Raw genomic sequence first — 21,248 nt, 5'->3', positions numbered from 1 at the left:
TTTCTACTGTACACTCTTTAACCCTTATCCTTGAGTGGCCTCTTGGCCTTGATAATGTGGTGATGTCTATGTAAAAAAAAAAAAAAAATTCCTCAACTTTCAACTTAACAAGTACGTCATCCATTGTTTCATAGCTAAGTATTAAATCTACTGATTTAATACTTAGCATCCACATGTAATCACCTTTTTCTTCACCATATTCCCTCTGCTTCACTTTTTTGTTATTAAGTAAGATATTTGACTTACTTGTAGTTTCATCAAATACTTTTTATGCAAAATCCGATCCCGCATTTTGCTAATTCCTGCCCTCTGATGAGAAGGAAAGTATTTCTTTGAAACTCCGCGGATTAAGGACTATCCACTTATCAAGTGTTTCCTTTTCGGATTAAATATGTTTTTAACTCTTTTTCAAAGTGTTTTTTAACATGTTTTATTAACTGTTTTCTCTTATATATATATATATATATATATATATTGTGTTGGTTTGGCATGCGTTTGTCTTTGGTTGGCAGAATCGCCTCCAAAGATGATCGATGAAGAGTCCTCTACAGCGAAGGTAGCAAAGCAGAACCAAGTATGTCGTTACGTCGTGTACTCGATGTATGTTATTATATGTTGACATACGCATCGACATTTAACTAGACGATCACTCGTCTGATAAGAACTGATAAGAAAGTTAAATAAGTAAATAAATAAAACACACGAATAAATAAAATAAGGAACAGATCCTTCATGATTCCTTTTTTTTTTTGGCAAAGGAATCACCACTTATCAAGGCCCAGAGGCCACTCGAGTATAAGGGTTAAAGAGTGTACAGTGGTCAAAAGGACAATATCATAGTAATCGTCAGAAGTGTGAATTTTGTAAATTGGATTACTTAAGGGGAACGGCTCATCAAAAACTTGTTTACATTGAACTTGAACACAACCAAATTGTAGTCAGTTAGAATTGGATTTAATACGCAGCATCCCTTTTAAACACTCCATACATAATGTCAAGAATAAGTACGTTTCAAAACACTTTTTAAACAATACTTCTAAGCTAACAATTTAATTGCAATCGATTCAATACAGAATTTTAACATTAAAATGTGTTAATTCTTACATGACTCTGAGCATTTCTGTTATATTAAAACCGTGAAAGACCTGTTTGTTATCTTATTTATTCGTGTATTTCTTTTATTTACTTACTAGCATTTAAGCCCGGCGTTGCCCGGCTGTTTAGAGGTGTATGTTGAGCAAAAAAAAAAAAAAAGAAAATAAAGCAGTTAATTTTTTTTAACTTTGACTCCTATTATGACCCCTTAACATTTATTGTTTTGGGTTCAAATCCAGTTATTAAGTTAGATCTATGTCCAAGGAACCTATATCTAAAATTTCAAGTGTTTAGACTCAAATTGTCAGAGGAGTTTGGTAGAGTTCTCAAATCGTAGAACTTTGACCCCTTAACAGCCACATTTCTGGCCGGAAACCGATCACAAAGATTTTCTCTAATCTTAGTATCCTGTATATCAAATTTCGAGTCTGTAGACTGAAAATTCACAGAGATATTGCATAGGGAAATGTACAGACAGACAGACAGACATGTTCACTTTTATAGATAGATTTAACTTTCTTCTCAGTTCTTACCACTTATCAGGCTCGTAATCATCTAGTTAAATGTCTATGCGTGCGTCTGTGTCAGTACATCTATGTATGACGAATGTGACGTACCTGTTTTCCAGCTGACTACAATACGGCCGTCTTCAAGTCCAATGTAAACAAGTTCTTGATGAGACATTCCCCTCAAGTAATCCAATTTACCAAATGTACACTTCTAACGATTACTATGATATTATCCGTTTAACCACTGTACACTCTTTAACTCTTGTCCTCGAGTGGCCTCTGAGTCTTGATATGTGGTGATTCCTTTGTAAAAAAATAAAAAAAGGCTAAAACTCTCATAAACACTCTACTAAATGTCTACAACTTATTTTTATCACATCTTTGTGCAACCCAGTCTATCTAGAAAATAATATTCTTTACAATGAGAATTTATAATATAAATCTCACTTGTCTGTTTAAATGTATGCATGTATGTATGTATGTATGTATGCATGTATGTAAGCTTCTTTCTAAGAACTGCACACCTGTGGAACCCTCTTCCATTTAGCTGCTTTCCAGCTGACTACAATTTGGTTGTGTTCAAGTCCAATGTAAACAAGTTCTAGATGAGCCGTTCCCCTTAAGTAATCCAATTTACCAAATTCACACTTCTAACGATTACTATGATATTGTCCTTTTGACTACTGTACACTCTTTAACCATTATCCTCGAGTGGCCTCTGGGCCTTGATAAGTGGTGATTCCTTTGTTAAAAAAAAAAAGGAATCATGAATGTTGGTTCTGCTCTGCTACCTTCGCTGTAGAGGACTCTTCATCGATCATCTTTGGAGCCGATTCTGCCAACCAAAGACAAACGCATGCCAAACCAACACAATATATATATATATATATATATATATACACACACACAGTAGCGTCCAAAAGTTAAGGAACGATCGATCATTTTTTTTTTTTTAATGGCTTCTAACTTTATCTATGAAAAAGAAAAAAAAAAATTTTGGTGAATTTTCCAATGTTTAATAATGGTAGTTAAAGAACACAATTTTTTTTTTAATTTTTGATTTTAATACATATTAGTTTTTTTTTTTTTACATATAAATAAATTTAATTAAATTACAGGCGTCCAAAAGTTAAGGAACTAGGGAAATTCATTATGAAAAAATAAAGAATCCTTTCAGTATTTAGTGAAAAGCCCCTTGTTTTCAATCACACTATGGTGTCTTTTGCTGCAAAACAGAACAAATCGTTCACATGTTATAGGGAAGATATTATTCGAGGATTTTCTTATACATTCTCATAAATCATCAAGATTTTTTTTTGGGGGGGGGGGCTGTGATCTTATCACCAATAATTATCCAAACATTTTCAATTGGATTCAGGTCTGGGCTCTGAGCTGGCCAATCCATAACGCAAATATTGGATCTATTTAGCTCTTCTAAAACTATTTTTGCTTTATGGCACGGTGCGTTGTCTTGCATAAAGATATCAGAATTAGAAAGATTAGGTACCACATGTTCTCTAATCAATTCTCTGTACATTCGGGTATTAACTTTTCCATGAATTCTCACAAGGGGGCCAGTTTCTTTTGAAGATATCATGCCCCATACCATTATACTGCCGCCTCCAAAGTTTACTGTACTTTTAACGCACTTAGGGGACAGTCTGTCTCTATTTTTTCTTCTGACATGTGGTCTTTTGTCTGATCTGAAAAGATTAAATTTAGATTCATCAGTAAAATGAACCTTTCCCCATTTTTTTTTTTCTTCCCAAAACAAATGTTTTTCGGCGAATAACAATCTGTGCAACCCAATCTATCTAGAAAATAATATTATTTACAATGAGAATCTATAATATAAATCTCACTTGTCTGTTTATATGTATGCATGTATGTATCTAAGCTTCTTCCTAAGAACTGTACACCTGTGGTACTCTCTTCCGTTTAGCTGTTTTCCAGCTGGCTACGATTTGGTTGTGTTCAAGTCCAATGTAAACAAGTTCTAGATGAGCCGTTCCTCTTAAGTAATCCAATTTACAAAATTTTACACTTCTGACGATTACTATGATATTGTCCTTTTGACCACTGTACACTCTTTAGCCGTTATCCTCGAGTGGCTTCTGGGCCTTGATAAGTGGTGATTCCTTTGTAAAAAAGAACAAAAAGGAATCATGAAGGATCTGTTCCTTATTTTATTTATTCGTGTATTTCTTTTATTTACTTATTTAACTTTCTTATCAGTTCTTATCAGACGAGTGATCGTCTAGTTAAATGTCGATGCGTATGTCAACATATAATAACATACATGCGCGACGAGTACACGACGTAACGGCATACTTGGTTCTGCTCTGCTACCTTCGCTGTAGAGGACTCTTCATATATATATATATATATATACATATACATATATAATATAAAGCTTAATGCTCTCTTTTTTTTTTCATTTTTCTTAAACTTTTTCTTCTAGGGGATGGGACATCCAACCAGATGTCTGACATTTACCCCTATTTTAGTGAGTCCAACCAAGAGATCTTTTCAGGATTCTAGCCGTCCCTTTCAGTGCAATCGTTTGTATTTCACTTGCACTTGGTTCACCGGGTATGCTTGCTATGTACTTTTTAAAGTTCTTTTTCATAAGCCCAGTTGCTCCTATGATGACTGGTATAATTGAAACGTCTTTTAATTTCCAATTTCGTTTCATATCATACATAAGTCCTTGATACTTTGTAATCTTTTCCCTCTCAACTCTGTTAAGCCCTGTATCATTGGGTACACTGACCTCTGTGTGTGTGTGCCTGGTCACGATTCTATAACATAAATATATATATATATATATATATATATATATATATATATATATATAGAGAGAGAGAGAGAGAGAGAGAGAGAGAGAGAGAGAGAGTGAGAGAGATCCCTATAATTTTAGAAGATTTTTATTTTAAGTAAATTGAACCGGATCTTTTTTTCTACATTTGAGGATTGGTTTCTTCTGTGGAAAGCAACCATTTATAAAATTGCCGAGGACTTGTATCAAAGTCCAACAATAAAGGTTAATGAATGTAAGATGATAGTGTAGTAATCGTTAATGGTGTAGATTAGGTAGAATATATAGATATGAGTTGAAGAAAAGATCTGCGAGTTATCTCTCAGCGGTTGTATTTTGAAATGTCGGGAAATAGAAAAAAATAACCGCTGAGAGACAACGCACAGATCTTTACTAGTAACTTTCCTTTCCTCAACTTTACAACAAGGCAAGAAAGAAGAAGAAAAAAAAAATGAGAAAGAAACAAAATACTGAGGATGGAGTTTGACTCCGAAATATATTTAAATTATAAATTTCAAACAAGTAAAATATTTATTTTTATAATATTGCGTTGTGATTTGGCTTTCAAGCGCACTTGATGCACATCTTATCTAAACTAGATCAACGCTGCTATAACGGAACTCACAACCCTAAGATATATATATATATATATATATATATATATAATAATTTACTATAATAATTATTAAATACCTACAGACATTAGTGTTTCATCGTTTTGGGAATCATCAGTGCAGGTCGTCACAATTAACACCAGTCGATAAATCCCAACCTGGCAACAGAAGCCATCTCTGACTTCATTAGCAAGGACCCAATTCATTCGGCTACCGTTAACCGCGAGAAATGCTGTTGAAATTTAAACATTTATTTTTTTAATGCTTTTTTTAACGTCCGTCAGAGTGATCTAATCATTATATGATAATCTGCACGCACACACACACACACATATATATATATATATATATATACTACAAAAAAAATGAAAAATAACGCAAATATTAATTTTGTAATCGATTATATACCCAGTAAAATCAGAATCCTATCCATTTATTTTAAATCAAGAAAGAGGGAAGAAAGGGAGGATATATAAAATGATATCCATAATAAAAAATATCAAAAATATTTAATGTATCGATGTGTGCAACGTATTGATCTCCAGATGCAGATCTATGCACATGCAAAAATGTGAATAGTATCTCTTTAGATTTTTGTGCACCAAAGAAACGTTGATGCAAGTATGAAATGTAGGACAGCTCATAAAATAAAAAAATGGAGGGCTCAAAATGTATAAACATTTTGAGCCCTCCATTTTTTTACTTAAAAATTCACCAAAAATGAGGAAATTAACAAATTTTAATGAAATTTTCAGTATTTATCAAATAACTAGCGGGGGTACCTGGCGTTGCCCGAGTGTTTGTTTCCGGGACGGGGGGGGGGAGTTTTAAAAAATGTTATGGTAGGTAAGTAGGAAGGATCAAACCCGGAGTCATGAGTAAAAGTAGGAAAATAAAGTGTGAAGAAAAAAAAAAAAAACATCTGCAACGTTAACAGTTCGGCCATCAAGAAAAGTCCATTCCAGTTGTTTAGGAAAAAAAAAAATGACTACGGTAGGTCGGCGCGAACGTGAAAATATAATGTGAATTGTCCAGCACGCTAACCACTACGCCACAGAGCACTGCAGCTTAGTTTAGTGATTTTAAATAACTTCACATGAAAGAACTACGAAGCCAAACCGGTGTTCTCTTCTCAACTGTTCCTTGTGAACGATCCCCAAACGGTGTTAAGTGGTGGCAGGGGGAGGAGGAATTTATTAGAGAGAAAATATTTTACCACTTCCATTGATCTTAACCGATTTTGGCCGTGACTTCTCAGCAGAAAAAGTATAGAAATCTAAGATTATCGAGGAATTTGAGAAATAATAAGCCTATAACACACCTCAGATATTGTTCTGCCGTTTGTGCATATTATATTTGCATGAAATATCTTGATTTTTAATCCTATTAATGTCAAAATCAGACGGGAAAAAATGAGTTCATTTTATTCATATAGATGATCACGAAATATATTGAACTCATTTTTATTTAAATCTTCGTAAAAATGTATTATTCTGTTTAAACATAAAAATAAAAACCCTTTCAAGTTATGGTTTTCTGTAGTAAAAAAAAAAAAAATGAATTTATTTTCGCTTTTTTTTTTAATGAAAATAAAGCATTGTAAATTATAACAATTAAAAAAATATATTTCATTTTTACAGGAACATTACGAAAAATGCCTCTAAAATCTGTATTAACGAATTCGATATAACTCAAAGAAAAATTAATTTCTCGAACTACCAATATTATCATTGAATTAAGCATTGTTTATTGAATGTTTTCACAAAAAAAATTATAATAGCAAAAAATATTTCTACCTTTTTTTTTTTTAAATTACAGGTTTTGCATGATTTTTATATGCAAGATTTTAATATTTTCCTTGCTTGCATGATTGTGAAACTTTCGGCATAAAATAATTTTTATATGCTCTTGAAAAATATTGTTAAAAAATTAAAGTTATAAACAGGAACATAGAAAAATAAGTTAAAAAATCGTAAAAATGAAACAAACATTCAGTATAGGAACGTGCGGATGCACGTTTGGTAAAAAAAAAAAAAAAAAGAAAACTAGCACTCTCCTTCCTCCCTTTTAATTATATGATGTCATTTTCAGTCTTTAGACTGGCTGAAATTTTGGACTTCCGTATATTCCGCGTTTACAAAACTTTCATTTGTTGCGACTTTTGAAGAGCAAAATCGCTCGTTTTTTGGCTGAATTAAGCTATTTTTTGTACAAACAAGGTGTTGTTTTTTTTAATTTAATTCAATATCTTAGGACTTTACTAATTATCTTTGAAATAGACTCAGAAAATTAATATTTATCTTTTAAAGGATTTTTACAATGAATTTATTTAACTTCAAAATTTAGCTGAATTGGGTAGCTCGCTGTGAAAACATTTTTTATAACTTTTTTTTTTTTTCACGTGTACAAATATTTTTTTTCCTTTTGGAAATTAGCTTTAGTTTTTAATCTTTCAAATACAATAAAAAAAAGTAGTCAGAAACCTGCAAAGAAAATTATGATAAATCGGCTTTCAAAACTACGTCGCCCATTTTTGCCCGTACCAAATGAAATGCATTTCTAATAAATTGTTCTTGTGAAAAAAAAAAACATAGGATACACACATACCTGAGGTGATTCATTTTGAGCCTTGATTGGATATTTTAGAAATAATGGAAGAATCAGATTAGACATACCTGTAATGAGAAAGGGGAAAAAGAAAAGGAATTTAAAACTCGAGAAATTGGAAATTACATGACGGTTAAAAGTAAAATTGTTTTGAAATTCAATCGACTGATATAAATGAGGCATTTCAAATTTGACAGCAGATTGTTAGAAAAAACAAAAAAAAATTATTTTTCTCCTTTTCTCTCATTGAACACTCGATGTGGTCTCAACTAGTCAAATCAACTTTTCATTCTGCCATCATGAGGTAAGTGTCAACTTTTTGATTGGTCCCCCCCCCCCCGACAAAAGGAAGGTGGACCTGTAAATTCACTCTTGTCCGTTTATCCGTTCGTCTGTCTGCACTTTTCTCAATAACTACGTCTTTGTATTTTTGGAAATTTTCCGCAAACATTACACATGTCATGCGTAAAAAAGTAACAGAACAGATTTTCCAAGCAAAATTCCGGTTGCCCCCCCCCCCCCCAGGAGTGCCTTTCGGGTTAAAATGGCTAAAATCGATACCTTTGTGCTTATTGAAAACAAAAAAATTGATGCCAAGGATTTTTACAAAACTTTCTGAAAAGTTGTAACTAACTGATTTCCATATAATTTTGTTTGCCTATACTTCGCGATAACTCTTGAGTGTGCCCCAAGGGGCTCTTCCAGGGCTAATAAAAAACACTCCATTTTTGGGACTATTTTACCATATTTGTCCCAAATTTTCTGTGTATGCCTATTTAGCAGTTTTGCATGGTGCTGAACTTAAATTTAAATATGTTAAGGCCTTGGAGACTTTTGGGGCTAAATGGGGGGGGGGGAGGGGGTGCAAATGATGGACTTGGTCATTTCTTTTTTTGCCTTGTTCAGAACTCAAATTTACATATGTTAAGGCCTAAAACTGCACCGTTTGTTCATTTTCACCAGGATTTGACATCCCCTGGGGACTTTTGAGGCTAAATGGGGTGGGGGTGGGGGTGGGATGCTGAACATAGTCATTTTTTTATGCCTCGTTCACTGTGTACTCACGGGGGACCATGCATGCTTCACGTGTTTAAATGCGAATCGAACCTAAAAATGCGGAACGAATGCTCATTTGCATAAGTGAACTTTCGTCATCACACAAAAGATGTTTTGGATTCACTTTCTGATGGACGACCCACTGCATGACCCTCACTCTTTCCTTGGGGACCTGTATAATGGCTGCTACAGGATTATGTCATATTGTTTAAATGTACAGCTGTTATATAGTGGTTTCATTATTATTATTATTGTTATTGTTCGTTGTTATTATTATTATTATTGTTGTTGTTGTTATTGTTCGTTGTTAGGAAGTCTTATTAAAAGTGAGCCTTAGAGAGTCTTATTAAGAGAGATGTTGCATTCTATGTTCGTGTTATGAAGAGATTCATATATATAAAATGTTCATACTTAGAAGTGTAGTAGAAGATCTTAGAGTGATGAGACAGTGTTGAGACAGTCTTATTGTTCACATTGTCGATATGAGATGTAGAGACATTGTGTATGTGAAGACATTTTAAAACACATGATATATATAAGACATATAATGACAATTTCACTTTACCTTTTGGTAGAATTACAACACAAAGACGACGTTTATAAAAACACGATGATACGTTTATTTCTTCTTCTACCGGTCGGTGGTTTTCTTAGTCAGGAATTCAAAGTTTTACATTCTATGTTTCAAAGATGACCGTTTCGCTTCCAGACATTCGACTGTCCATCTCTGGACTCCAGACTGTCGTCTGTCGTCCTCCGACTCTCTCTGCTTAACCCTAAAGTTTCTAACTATATCGAGAACTTCCCATTTTCCATGACGTCGTACAACATGTTAAAACATGTGTCTTCTTTCATGTGTTCTGAAAATGCGTGTCCAAAACTTTTCCCTTTGTTTACAAAAGGAATTTTAACCTATATTTCCAGTAACCTATATTTCCAATATGTTAAAAACATGTTTATTAAATTATCCTATAGTTGCATTCCTCAATTCAATTTCATAACAGAATTGACAAATGCACATTCCTTTTCTTAAAACTATTTTATCTCTAAGCTAAACAATGGTCTGATTTACATTCCATTTTCTAATTCTCTCTCGTAATCTATTTCTAAACCTAAATTACGAGGTTTGAATTTCGTCTATTCTATTTCATTTTTACATTTAAACTAAATTCTCCATTTTTATACTTACATGAAAAGGGGACAGCCCTTATCATGTAACACAGCCATTGAAAATTATCTGTTTGCGCTAAGAAAGATCTGATTATCCACATATCTACAAAAGTGAGAATGTGTGTGTGAGGACACTTCTCAACCTATATACTCAATTTTTGATATACAGACTTGAAATTTAGTATATAGGGCATTCAGACATGTAGAAAACTTTTTAATCCGTTTTCTTCTGGAAAAAAGGGGCTTCTAACGGGTCAAAATCTAAAAATTGGTACTTGGAAGTCATCTGATTTTTTTTTGTCAACTGTTTCACGACTGCGCATGCGAAAAATCGATCACATCATGTTTAGAATAAGTAGGTTTTAAAACACTTTTTAAAAAACGTGGCAAGCTGGCCAAATGGTTATCGTACTTGACTCACTATCTTTAGGTTTTTGGTTTCAATCTCAACTACAGTATTTTTCTTTTATTTACAAGAAGTGACTGTTTAGAAAAAAAAAAAAATACATGCACATGTCTCAGTTTTGTTTTCCCCCGTTTTTGTTCTTACTTCATATTTTTTTAACGGAATTTTGCATTACATTTAATACCGGGCAACGCCAGATACCTCTGCTAGTATTATATATTTGCCCAATAATATCGTACAAATCAATTTTCAGAAAACCTTCAAGACAGAGCTTGTCAAGGCTTTCAATATATAAATTGCTACCGCCCTAGCTTCTCCAGGTAAATGTGTTCGGAGATGACCAGTAGAATATTCTCAGTAGAATGACTAAATCCATACTTGTACCTATTTACTATGCCTCCCCACGGGACAGAGTTAGACACCAGGGTCGTTTTTTAACGTGGAGAAAAGGTACAAAAATAAAAATTGTCTCAGTCGTGAAGGATTTCTCCTCCACTGAAAGAGAACAAGAAATAGAAGTGCAGCATCTAAAGAACAGATGGTATTTATTTGCTCCCCCACCGAGCAAATTAGGCACAAGGCCGTTTTTATGTGAGGTAAAAACCAGCTCCCCTAAAAGTAGGCAAAAAGGGGGCACTCTGGTTACCAAAAATAATAATTGTCCCAGTATAGAAGGCCTCCCCTCCATTGACCGGTACAAACCATCTCAAGCGCAGCATCTGCCGGAACAGATGGTGTTTATTTGCTCCCCCACTGAACAAATTAGGCACAAGGCCGTTTTTAATGTGAGGTAAAAACCAGCTCCCCTAAAAGGGGTCACTCTGGTTACCAAAAATAATAATTGTCCCAGTATAGAGGGTTTCCCCTCCATTGACTGGTACAAATTATCTCAAGCGCAGCATCTGCCGGAACAGATGCTACACTTTGATCTTGGCCCGAAGGCCAAGGATATAAATCCATACTTGTATGTCAGAAAGAAGTTTCGCATTTTGGAGGTGATTGATTAATGATTCAAATATTTTCGCAAAAGCAGGAGGAGACTCCGCTGTATATTCATATCATACTATTATATACACCCTGATATCTTTGACTGGTAATTTTGTCAAGTTCCCAAACCATAGTCTGTGCATTTATATACGGTAGCGTCCAAAATTAAGGGACAAAATTTTAAAACCTAATATTTGTTAGAAATAAATAATTGTTATATTTATTTTTCTATCCTTTCCAAATGATTCAAATTTTAGTATGTTATTACGGATGATAACGACTACCAGTTGTCAAAATTTCAGCTTTTCACAGCTGTTATTTCTAGGTTTTATATTAGGTTTTAAAATTTTGTCCCTTGATTTTAACGGTACTCTGTGTGTGTGTGTATATATATATACTAGCAAAAGTACCTATCGTTGACTAGGTTCAAAAACAGCCTACAGAAAATGGACTCTGATTTATTAAAGTATGATAGGTTATGAAAAGGAAGGGTTGTAAATGTTAAGGAATAGAGAGAGGGAGAAAGAGAGAGGGGGAGAGGTGAGTTATAGTGTAGACACGTTGACCGGAAGTAAAAGATCAGTTGATTTGATTGCGTGTGAGTCATGTGATCAGGTTAGCTGAATCGTTGAGATTTGATTTGGACTCAGAAGACAACGGACGGCTTCCCGTTGTCTCCTCCTCTTCCCCATAATTTATTATACCAGACCTGTTCACACTAAAACCTTTACCACAATATTCTGTGGATCTATATTAAAAAAACTTGTTAAACTTTGTGACATATTTCCATTCTATGGAGGTCAGGCGCGAACGAACATCCCATAATTTTATTATACCATATTTCTTCAAACTGAAACATAATTATCAAAGTATACTTCTGCAGATAGATATGAAAAGTCTTTATTAAAGTTTGTGCCTATTTCCATTCTATGGAGGCCAGGCGCGAACGCAGACCCCACAATTTTATTATACCATCCCTATTTAAGTTAAAACATACTTATTAAAGTATTATTATGTACATCTATATAAAAAAACACTTGTTAACGTTTTTTTTTTCATTTTAAAAATTTTTATTTCCATACTTTGTGGACCAGGCGCGAAAGCAGAACCCACAATTTTAATGAACCACCGTTCTGCAGGATCAAACATACCCATTCCTGTGTCTCGATACATCTTTTATCATTATATGTAATCAGTTTTTTAAAATAGTCAACCATATAGGAGCCTATTCGTGACCAGACACACACACACATTCAGCTTTATATTATAGATATATATATAGTGTTGGGACGATTAATCGGAATCCAGAATCGAAAAAAAACTTTTTGGGGTATTGGAATCAGAAAAATTTGCACCTATTTTCCGATGCCAAAACTGATTCCTTAAATCATCTTTTTTATTTGATTTTAGGTTAAGAAATCTCTTCAACCGCTAGTAGCAATAATAAAACAATAAATATTTGCTGCTTTAAACTTCCAGTGTGTTTTTATGTTTGAGAAAATATATGTACATTTAAAATGCGCTTTTACAATAATCGGGACAAAATAATACTTTTATAGTATAAACATTTAGAGATGTATAAAGAATCGGAATCAGTAACTGAATCGGGGAAAAAATATTGGAATCGTCCCATCACTAATATATATATATATATATATATATATATATGATGATTGCAACGTCTTGTCAGACGAGTGCCACTCCCTCAGACATTTAAAATCCATGAGCCCAAATGCCTGAGGGAGTATCTATACAAAGATGATGTTACAGAGTCTTACCTTTGTACGACAGCTAAGTCTCTCTCTCGGTTCAACATGCTGAGATCCAGCAACAAGCAAGAGCAAGATAGCCAGCAGAAATTAAACTGCAGACCAGCTTAATGCGGGTACTGGTCTCCCGCTTTATGGTTTTTAAATCAGAGATTTGCTTCTCCTAGAAAGGTTGCCTTCACCACGGCTTACGGGAGCCCTCTCCACCCCAATACACATATACACACACACACAAATATACACGGTGCTAGTTGGCCGTTGACCCAGAAAAAGAGTTCATATATGTATATATATATATATATACGCACGCACATTTGCGTACTGTTATCATCACCTTCATAGTTGTTGTTTCCCCATGTTTTGCCCAACTTATCCTCTGGCCTTCTTCAGGTGGTTAACCATGATGAGATAGGACTGCTGAGTCTTGTAACTGTATCTTGTGCAATTACTGCCTCCAATAGTTTTTGGTGTCTCACCACGTTTGGCCAACTAATCCTTGGACAATGCTCACCTGGAACCGTAGCGACTCTATGCCTCCATCCACAGCGCCACGTAAAATCAGAACCCTTCAGGGCCCATGACACAGTGGATAGAAGCGTTGAGTCTCTTCAGTTCCAAATGAGCATTGTTTGAACATAGCAGCTTCAATCCTACCCAAAGCAGGCTAGAGAATCAGTCGGCCAAAACATGGGGAAACAACAACAATTATGGAAGGCAGTAATTACTGGGAATGCAGTCAGGCTCAGCATTCCTAATCCATCATGGTTACCTACTTGAAGAAGGAGAGAGGATGAGTTGGTTGAAACGTGGTGAAAAAAATAGTAAGTATGAAGATAAGGATAACAGTCTGCAAAATAAAAATAAAATTAAATTAAAAAAAATTTAAAAAATGGATACACAAATTATGATTCCTCATCTCAAAGGATTCTAAAAAAAAATTTAAATAATATATCAGGTCTCTACGGACAAATTTATCTTTAGTTGACCTTTGACAATTAAATATTTTCGTTTACTAGCCAAACCCACCTGATTTTTGGAATATGACATCTTCGTTCTGTGACGAGTATGTACATCATAAAGATTTTTTTGTGTTTTTTTTTAAATAAGTGTAATTCTAAATATACAACAAATTTTATATTGATACTTGAACAAATAAACATTCGAATTTCCTCAGATGTTTTTTTTGAACAGCCTTTGTTAAAATAACAAGTACATTGTTTTGTTAAACCTTTTATTGCTTAAATAACTTGACTTTGCTCGTTTTATTAAAAAAAAAAGTTGAAAAGATATTTTTCACTCAGTAGTGTTTAATTATTTCTTGTCACTTTGAAAAATCACTCGCAAATGCGACTGTTTCACTCGCAATGTAAAGCCCTGTATATAAACCATAGTTTGTTGCCCGAGATGCGGTGAGTAAAATAAAAATCAATCTTCTTTTGCAGGCAGATTATTTTTACTTAAGCGGCAATAGAAGCTTCTGGAATCATTGGACCTCACAAAACCATGTTTCTTAGCACGATTATTGAGATTATGTCTAAGTTAAAGAATGAACCTTGCAAAATGGGAAGGCTCTTGCAACAGGTTTCATTGGCAGTGTTGCAGTGTGATTCTTTAAGCACCATTACAGTTGGCATGAAATCTCTCCACCACAAAAAAAGTTCTGTCTTAAAAAAAAAAAATTTATTCTTCAATTAAATTACTATTCAGCAATTCCACATTTTTAGAAATGAAGTTTCTTTCTGATTCTTGAAAGCAAAAAAAAAAAAATCCTTACATTGTTAGACATCGATTTGGTTTATCTACAAGATTTCAGAATATCCTGATTCTAACGAGTAAAATGACAAACTATCCTGGACAACAACAAACTCTTGAAGAACCTCAATCGATAAAATAAAGATAAAATTAATTTCACATATGCATGAATGACAGTTTGAAAAAATGGATGAAAATTTAAAGCAATTAAATATTTTCTTAAATTTAATTCAATATCTTGTAATTAAGTTGGATTTTCTCATTTTTATTTAAAAAAAAATAGAAATAAAAAGACTTGAATTATTTGAGTAGCTATTAACAAAACGCATTTAAAAAAAAAAAATAAATCCCTTGATTTTTCGCTGTAGGAAATTGCTCTTTCCTTATGTGTTCAAATCATTTATGTAGCATTTTTAACTGCAGCTTTTTTTTTTTTTTTTACTGTTTTTACAACACACTTGAATAATAAAATGGGCAGCCATGTTTTTTTTTTCTTGATTATAAAAAGCCTTCAGGGTTTAACAAACATTAGACTTCATAGAATTTAATCAATAAATTTGTTGACTTGATGTTTTTTTTTTGTACTTAATTTTAAAAAAAAATTGTTTTTCTACTAAATGAATCATCTTTTAACAAGCCCAAAACTCACTTTGATATTAGGGTTAATGAAATGAATTGCTTGTTAGTTTAATTTATATATTAATACGATAGCGTGCGTGTTCTTTTGTGTGTCACGCTTACATCTTTTTTTCTTCCATTTCTTGTAATAAATAATTATACTAAGAATTCTCCATTAGTTTTAGTTTCGGTTATAACCGATGGAACTCAAGTTATATATATACTAGCAAAAGTACCCGTCGTTGACTGGGTTCAAAAACAGCCTACAGAAAATGGACTCTGATTTATGAAAGTATGATAGGTTATGAAAATGAAGGGTTGTAAATTTGGGTTGAATTTGGGGGTATCAAAGCCAAAGCAAAATATGATGAAAGTAAAAATAAAATAGATAGACCTCATAATTTATTATACCATACTTGTTCACACTGAAACCCTTATCACAATATTCTGTGGATCTATATTAAAAAAATCTTGTTAAACTTTGTGACATATTTCACTTCTATGGAGGTCAGACACGAACGAACAAACCATAATTTTATTATACCATATTTCTTCAAACTGAAACATAATTATCAAAGTATACTTATGCAGATAGATATGAAAAGTCTTTATCAAAGTTTGTGCCTATTTCCATTCTATGGAGGCCAGGCGCGAACTCAGACCCCACAATTTTATTATATCATCCCTATTTAAGTTAAAACATACTTATCAAAGTATTATTATGTACATCTATATCAAAAACACTTGTTACGTTTTTTTTTTTGTTCATTTTTAAATTTTTTATTTCCATACTTTGTGGACAAGGCGCGAACACAAGCCCCACAATTTTAATGAACCACCGTTCTGCTAGATCAAATATACCAATTCCTGTGTCTCGATACATCTTCTATCATTATATGTAATCAGTTTTTTAAAATAGTCAGCCATATAGGAGCATATTCGTGACCAGACACAGACACACACATATATATCTATATATTTACTTGTTTTCCGGCCTTGGCAGACGTGTTTTAAATATTCTCTCCAGTGCTTTTTCTGTTCACATTTGAACTTTTCTTTTAATGATTTTGAACTCATTCCATGTGTGATTTTTTTCCAAGGAATTCTGCCTTTTGGATCATTTTGGACCATTTGGAACTTACCTGTTGGATTGGAAGTTTTTAATTCGACCGTGTTTGGATTTTACCATTCTTGGATTTTTTACCCTTCACCGGACTATCCATTCATGTGAAAACTTTTTATCATTTCTCTTTTACCTCCTATTCCCCTTACCTCACCCTTTTTTAACCAAGTAAGACCTGTGACTTACTTGTGGTTTCATTAAATACTTTTACATGCAAAATCCGATCCCGCATTTTGCTAATTCCTGCTCATTTGATGAGAAAGAGAGTATTTCTTCGAAACTCCGCGGATTACTTGTGCTTCCTTTTTAAAATTAAATGTTTTTAACGCTTTTTCAAGATGTTTTTTAACATGTTTTATTAATCATTTGTTCATATATATATATATATATATATATATATATATATATATTTGTTTACTGTTTTGTGGGAAAGAATTCCAACAAAGTGCTCGATTACAAAAAAAACCTTTTTCGATATAAGAGTTTAATATTTATTCATTTAACTGTACAGAAGTTCAGAAAAACATTGGTACCGTCGGTTTCAAGCCCAACATAAAGTGGACCAGTTGATGGTAAAACGTAAATGATGTTAGGCTCTCGTCAGCCAACAGAAACAACATGGCTGACGAGAGCCTAACATTATTTACGATTTACTATTTTTTTTTTTTTTTTTTTTACATCGAGGTCACCACTTATCAAGGCCCAGAAGCCACTCGGAGATAAGGGTTATTGTGTGTACAGTGATCAATGGGGTAGTGTTGTAGTATTCGTTAGTATTGAAGATTTGATAAAGTGTCATTACTTAAGGGGGCAGTTCATCAGGAATTTGTTTATGTTGGACTTGAAGACATCCAAGTTGAAGTCAGGAGGGAAACAGGCAAGTGGTAGAGAGTTCCGCAGGTGTGCACTTCTAAGAAAGAAGCTTTGTTCATGGAATCTACGTTTTGATTTAGGCACAGATAAAGAGTGGGGAAAATTATTGATAGTGGTTTCAGCTAGACAGGTGTTTATCATAAAAGGTTGGCGAGGGGGACCAGAGATTGACGCTCAGACGAGCACTTGCCATGGAAATATCGATAAAACAAAGACAGGCTCACAACGTCTCTTCTGTGGGAGAGATATTGCAGGAGAGAGAAAAGGGCATCCCCCACTAAACCACGAAGTCTATTTTGTACTCTGTCAAGGCAGGATAGGCTGTTTTTAGCAGCTCCTGCCCAGATGTGGCAGCAGTACTCCATCCTTGGACTTACTTGGCTTTTATATAGATAAAGAATTGCATCAGTAGCGAGATATCTTCTGGAGCAGTAGAAAGATCCAAATAAAGGCATGAGGTCAAATCATGAAAGCAAATACTGGCTATTTGTTTCCTCACAAGAACAAATTAAACACAGGGTCGTTTCTTTAATGTGAAGAGACGGAGAGAGGGAACCAGCTCCCCCGAGGAGGCACTCTTGCATGGCCAAAATTGTCTGGTATGAAGGGTTTCCCCCACATTGACCAAACACTGTTGGCTACAAGAGCAATGGTCTGATATGTGGAGTTGCCGCCACATATTACTTTGATTACAGCATTTGCAGAACAGATACTACACATGGAGCAAATGGTGATGAAATTTTGTTAATAAAGGAAAATGAATTGATTTTACTGAACTCTTGTAGAAATCTTTTGTAATAATCCAAAATTAATGTGAATTCTGAGAGATAAATTTTTTTTTTTCCAAATATTCTGTAACCATTGATGGATTGATTTACCCATTAATGTTGCAAAAACGAAAAATTCAATTTTTTTTTTTCTTATTGTAACGCGTAGAACGTGTAACCATTTGAAATGCACATTATGAAAAGAGCATTTTTTAAAAAAAACCTCACTATGTACAATATTCAATAATTTGATGGAGGCCATTGCTAAGAAACCATGCAATATTCATCCTAAAACAAAAACAAAAACATTTTATGAATAGAAAATAACGAATCAAGGTTTCAAAGAAAGTAAACAAAAAACTGAGTAAAAATATTCGAATCCATACAGTTTTTTTCACAATCACACAAGAAGTTCAAAATGGATAAAAGAATCCTAAGCCAAATGAACTCTTCTTATAAACTTGAAACAAGCAAATTACCCAATTTTGCCAATATATTCTATTTAAAAAAAAAAAAAAAAAATAGTTCAAATATTTGTCCCAGAAAATCATTGAATCATAAAATGTATGAGATTACGCCAAGAAATACAGGGTGGAACGATAAATTTGTCGCCCTAAAGAAACCAACACTACAGCTCTATTTAAAAAATTCAACGCGTCTTTTTTTTTTTATTTATTGTAACGTGTAGAAAAAAAATCAATTCAAGTAACTTGATTATGGAGTAGAGCTGACATCTATTCTAATAGTTTCCCTGGCTGTACTGATATGCAGAAGTTTAAATGGAAGTTTAAGGGAAGCAGGCTGCAGGAAGAGAATTCCAAAGTCTAGCTGTTCAAGGGAAGAAACTATTAGAATAGAAAGCTTTCTGGCATTTAAGAACGACAACAGTGAAGGGGGGGTGAGATCTTATTGCTGAAAGGGTTTTTCGGGGATACATACGTTGAGGGGGTACAAGTGAAACGAGTTCATCAGAACACATTCCATTAAAATATTTGTAAAACAGGCACAGTGATGCAACATTGTGGCGATGGGACAGGGGCTGGAGCTTAGTTGGTAAAGGGGGACTGATTAGATTGACAACTCTTTTTTGGACTTTATCTGAGAGGGGGAAACTAGTGGTAGATGCACCAGCCCAGATGTGGCAACAATACTCCATGCATGGGTGAATGGTGGCCTTGTAGAGGTACAGGATACTCTCAGGTGTGAATAGTTTCTACCTTCTTTGCAGCAGCCTTTGCAATGTCCTTTTTTTTTCTTTTTTTTTTTTACATAGGCATCACCACATTATCAAGGCCAAGAGGCCACTCAAGGATAAGGGTTAAAGAGTGTACAGTAGAAATTGGACATTATAGTAATCATTAGTAATGAAAATTTGGTAAATTTGATAACTTATATGGAACGGCTCATCAAGAACTTATTTACGTTAGACTTGAAGACAACCATATTGTAGTCAGCCGGAAAGCAGGAAAACGGAAGACAATTCCACAGGCGTGCAGTTCTAATAAAAAAGCTTTGTTCATGGAATCTACGTTTAGGTTTAGGCACAGATAAAGAGTGGGGGGGGGGAATTATTGATAGTGTTTACAGCTAGACGAGTGTTTCTTGTGAAAGTTTGGCGAGGGGGGACCATAGATTGAAGCTCATTCGAACACTTTCCATGAAAATAACGATACATCAGAGACAAACTCGCAACATCTCTTCTGTGAGATAAAGGTTGCAAGGAAGAGAAAAGGACATCTCCTACGAGGCTACGAAGTCTATTTTGAACTTTATTTAAAAACTGATTAGATTGTATCTATGTATTTGTTCCAGTTCATATTACCCGCAAATATTTGATTAATTTTATTAAAGATTTCATAGGTGACATATTTAGAGTAATGACATATCTTTCTGAACAAGCCGAGCATGCCCGGTCCCCTTCCAGGAGTGAAAAATTTACTTTCATCATAACTAATGTTTGTGAAAAATTTAAAACAAAAACTAAGGTTATTGAAAAAAGTGCGAACAAATGAACGATTTGTGGGCAATTTTACTCCTATAGTACCTCCTAGAGGAGAAACAAGAGTTATCTCAGAAAATCCATTCTAGCAAAACTTTCACCATGACTAATGTTTGTGCAAAATTAAAAAAAAAAATCCAAAGCATGATTATTGAGAAAAATACTAACAAACGAACAGACGAACGATTTGGGGGCAATTTTATCCCTATAATGACCCCTAAGGGAGCAACCAGAGTTATCCCAGAAAATGCGTTCTGGCAAAAATGTACTTTCACCATGCCTAATGCTTGCACAAACTTTCAAAAAAAAATTCAAGCTGTGGTTATTGAGAAAAGTATAAACAAACAAATAGATGAACGAACGTGAGTTACTAGATCCAATCCCTCCTCTATTGGGGGATCAAAAATGTACAATTTAAAAAAGAAAAATGACACTGTGAATCAAAACATATTTAATCACTAGGGCTATGACAACAGCATATTATTTTCATTATTTTGACTCTCGAGTATATATCCGACACAGTTAATCAACCGTAAACCACATCAGTCTACATAAAAATATAAGATATCAACGGATACACAATCGAGAGTCAAAACAATGAAAAGAATATGCTGTTGTCATAGCTCTATATCATACTGAGCCAAGCCGAGTATTTATTATTGGTTACTCACTAGGCGTAGTCACACAGGCCATCATCAAAGATTTCCCTTTAAGAACAACTTGTAATGTTCTCTGGAGTGACAACAAGCATCCCCAGATTTCCAGTACTCCCCACCTCTTTTGATAACCATTCCAGATTTTGTTTTTAAATAGGCTTCACCACTTATCAAGGCAAAAAGGCCACTCGAGGATAAGGGTTAAAGAGTGTACAGTAGAAATTGGTCAATATAGTTATCATTAGTAATGGAAATTCGGTAAATTTGTTGATTTAATATTCCAGCAGTTTTTATTACTGTTGTCCATTGTATCTTATCAGCCGCCCCTCTGAATCCAATCTCTCTTATTCACTTTTCACATTTTTTTTGGTAGTGTTCCTAGTGCTCCTACTATTAATGGTGTTATAATTTAATAGTTTCCTTTAATTG

General features: G+C 33.9%; 1 protein-coding gene across 2 annotated transcripts in view; it reads right to left on the bottom strand.

Annotated features, from left to right (window-relative positions):
- Positions 1-6,833: 6,833 nt before the first annotated feature.
- Positions 6,834-21,248, bottom strand: part of LOC145284013 (phosphatidylinositide 4-phosphatase SAC2-like) — a 697,431-nt gene continuing 683,016 nt past the window's right edge. For both annotated transcript variants that reach the window (XM_080133105.1, XM_080133103.1), the window contains one exon: positions 6,834-7,711. In XM_080133105.1, coding sequence (XP_079989231.1) covers positions 7,596-7,711 — 116 coding nt within the window. In that variant the 3' untranslated portion in view covers positions 6,834-7,595. The remainder of the gene's footprint in view (positions 7,712-21,248) is intronic.

The sequence above is a fragment of the Euprymna scolopes genome, chromosome 8 (genome assembly GCF_053919585.1).
Source record: "Euprymna scolopes isolate OS-2025 chromosome 8, ASM5391958v1, whole genome shotgun sequence".
In the NCBI taxonomy this organism is placed as follows: domain Eukaryota; kingdom Metazoa; phylum Mollusca; class Cephalopoda; order Sepiida; family Sepiolidae; genus Euprymna; species Euprymna scolopes.
This window is presented reverse-complemented; position numbering and strand designations above follow the sequence as displayed.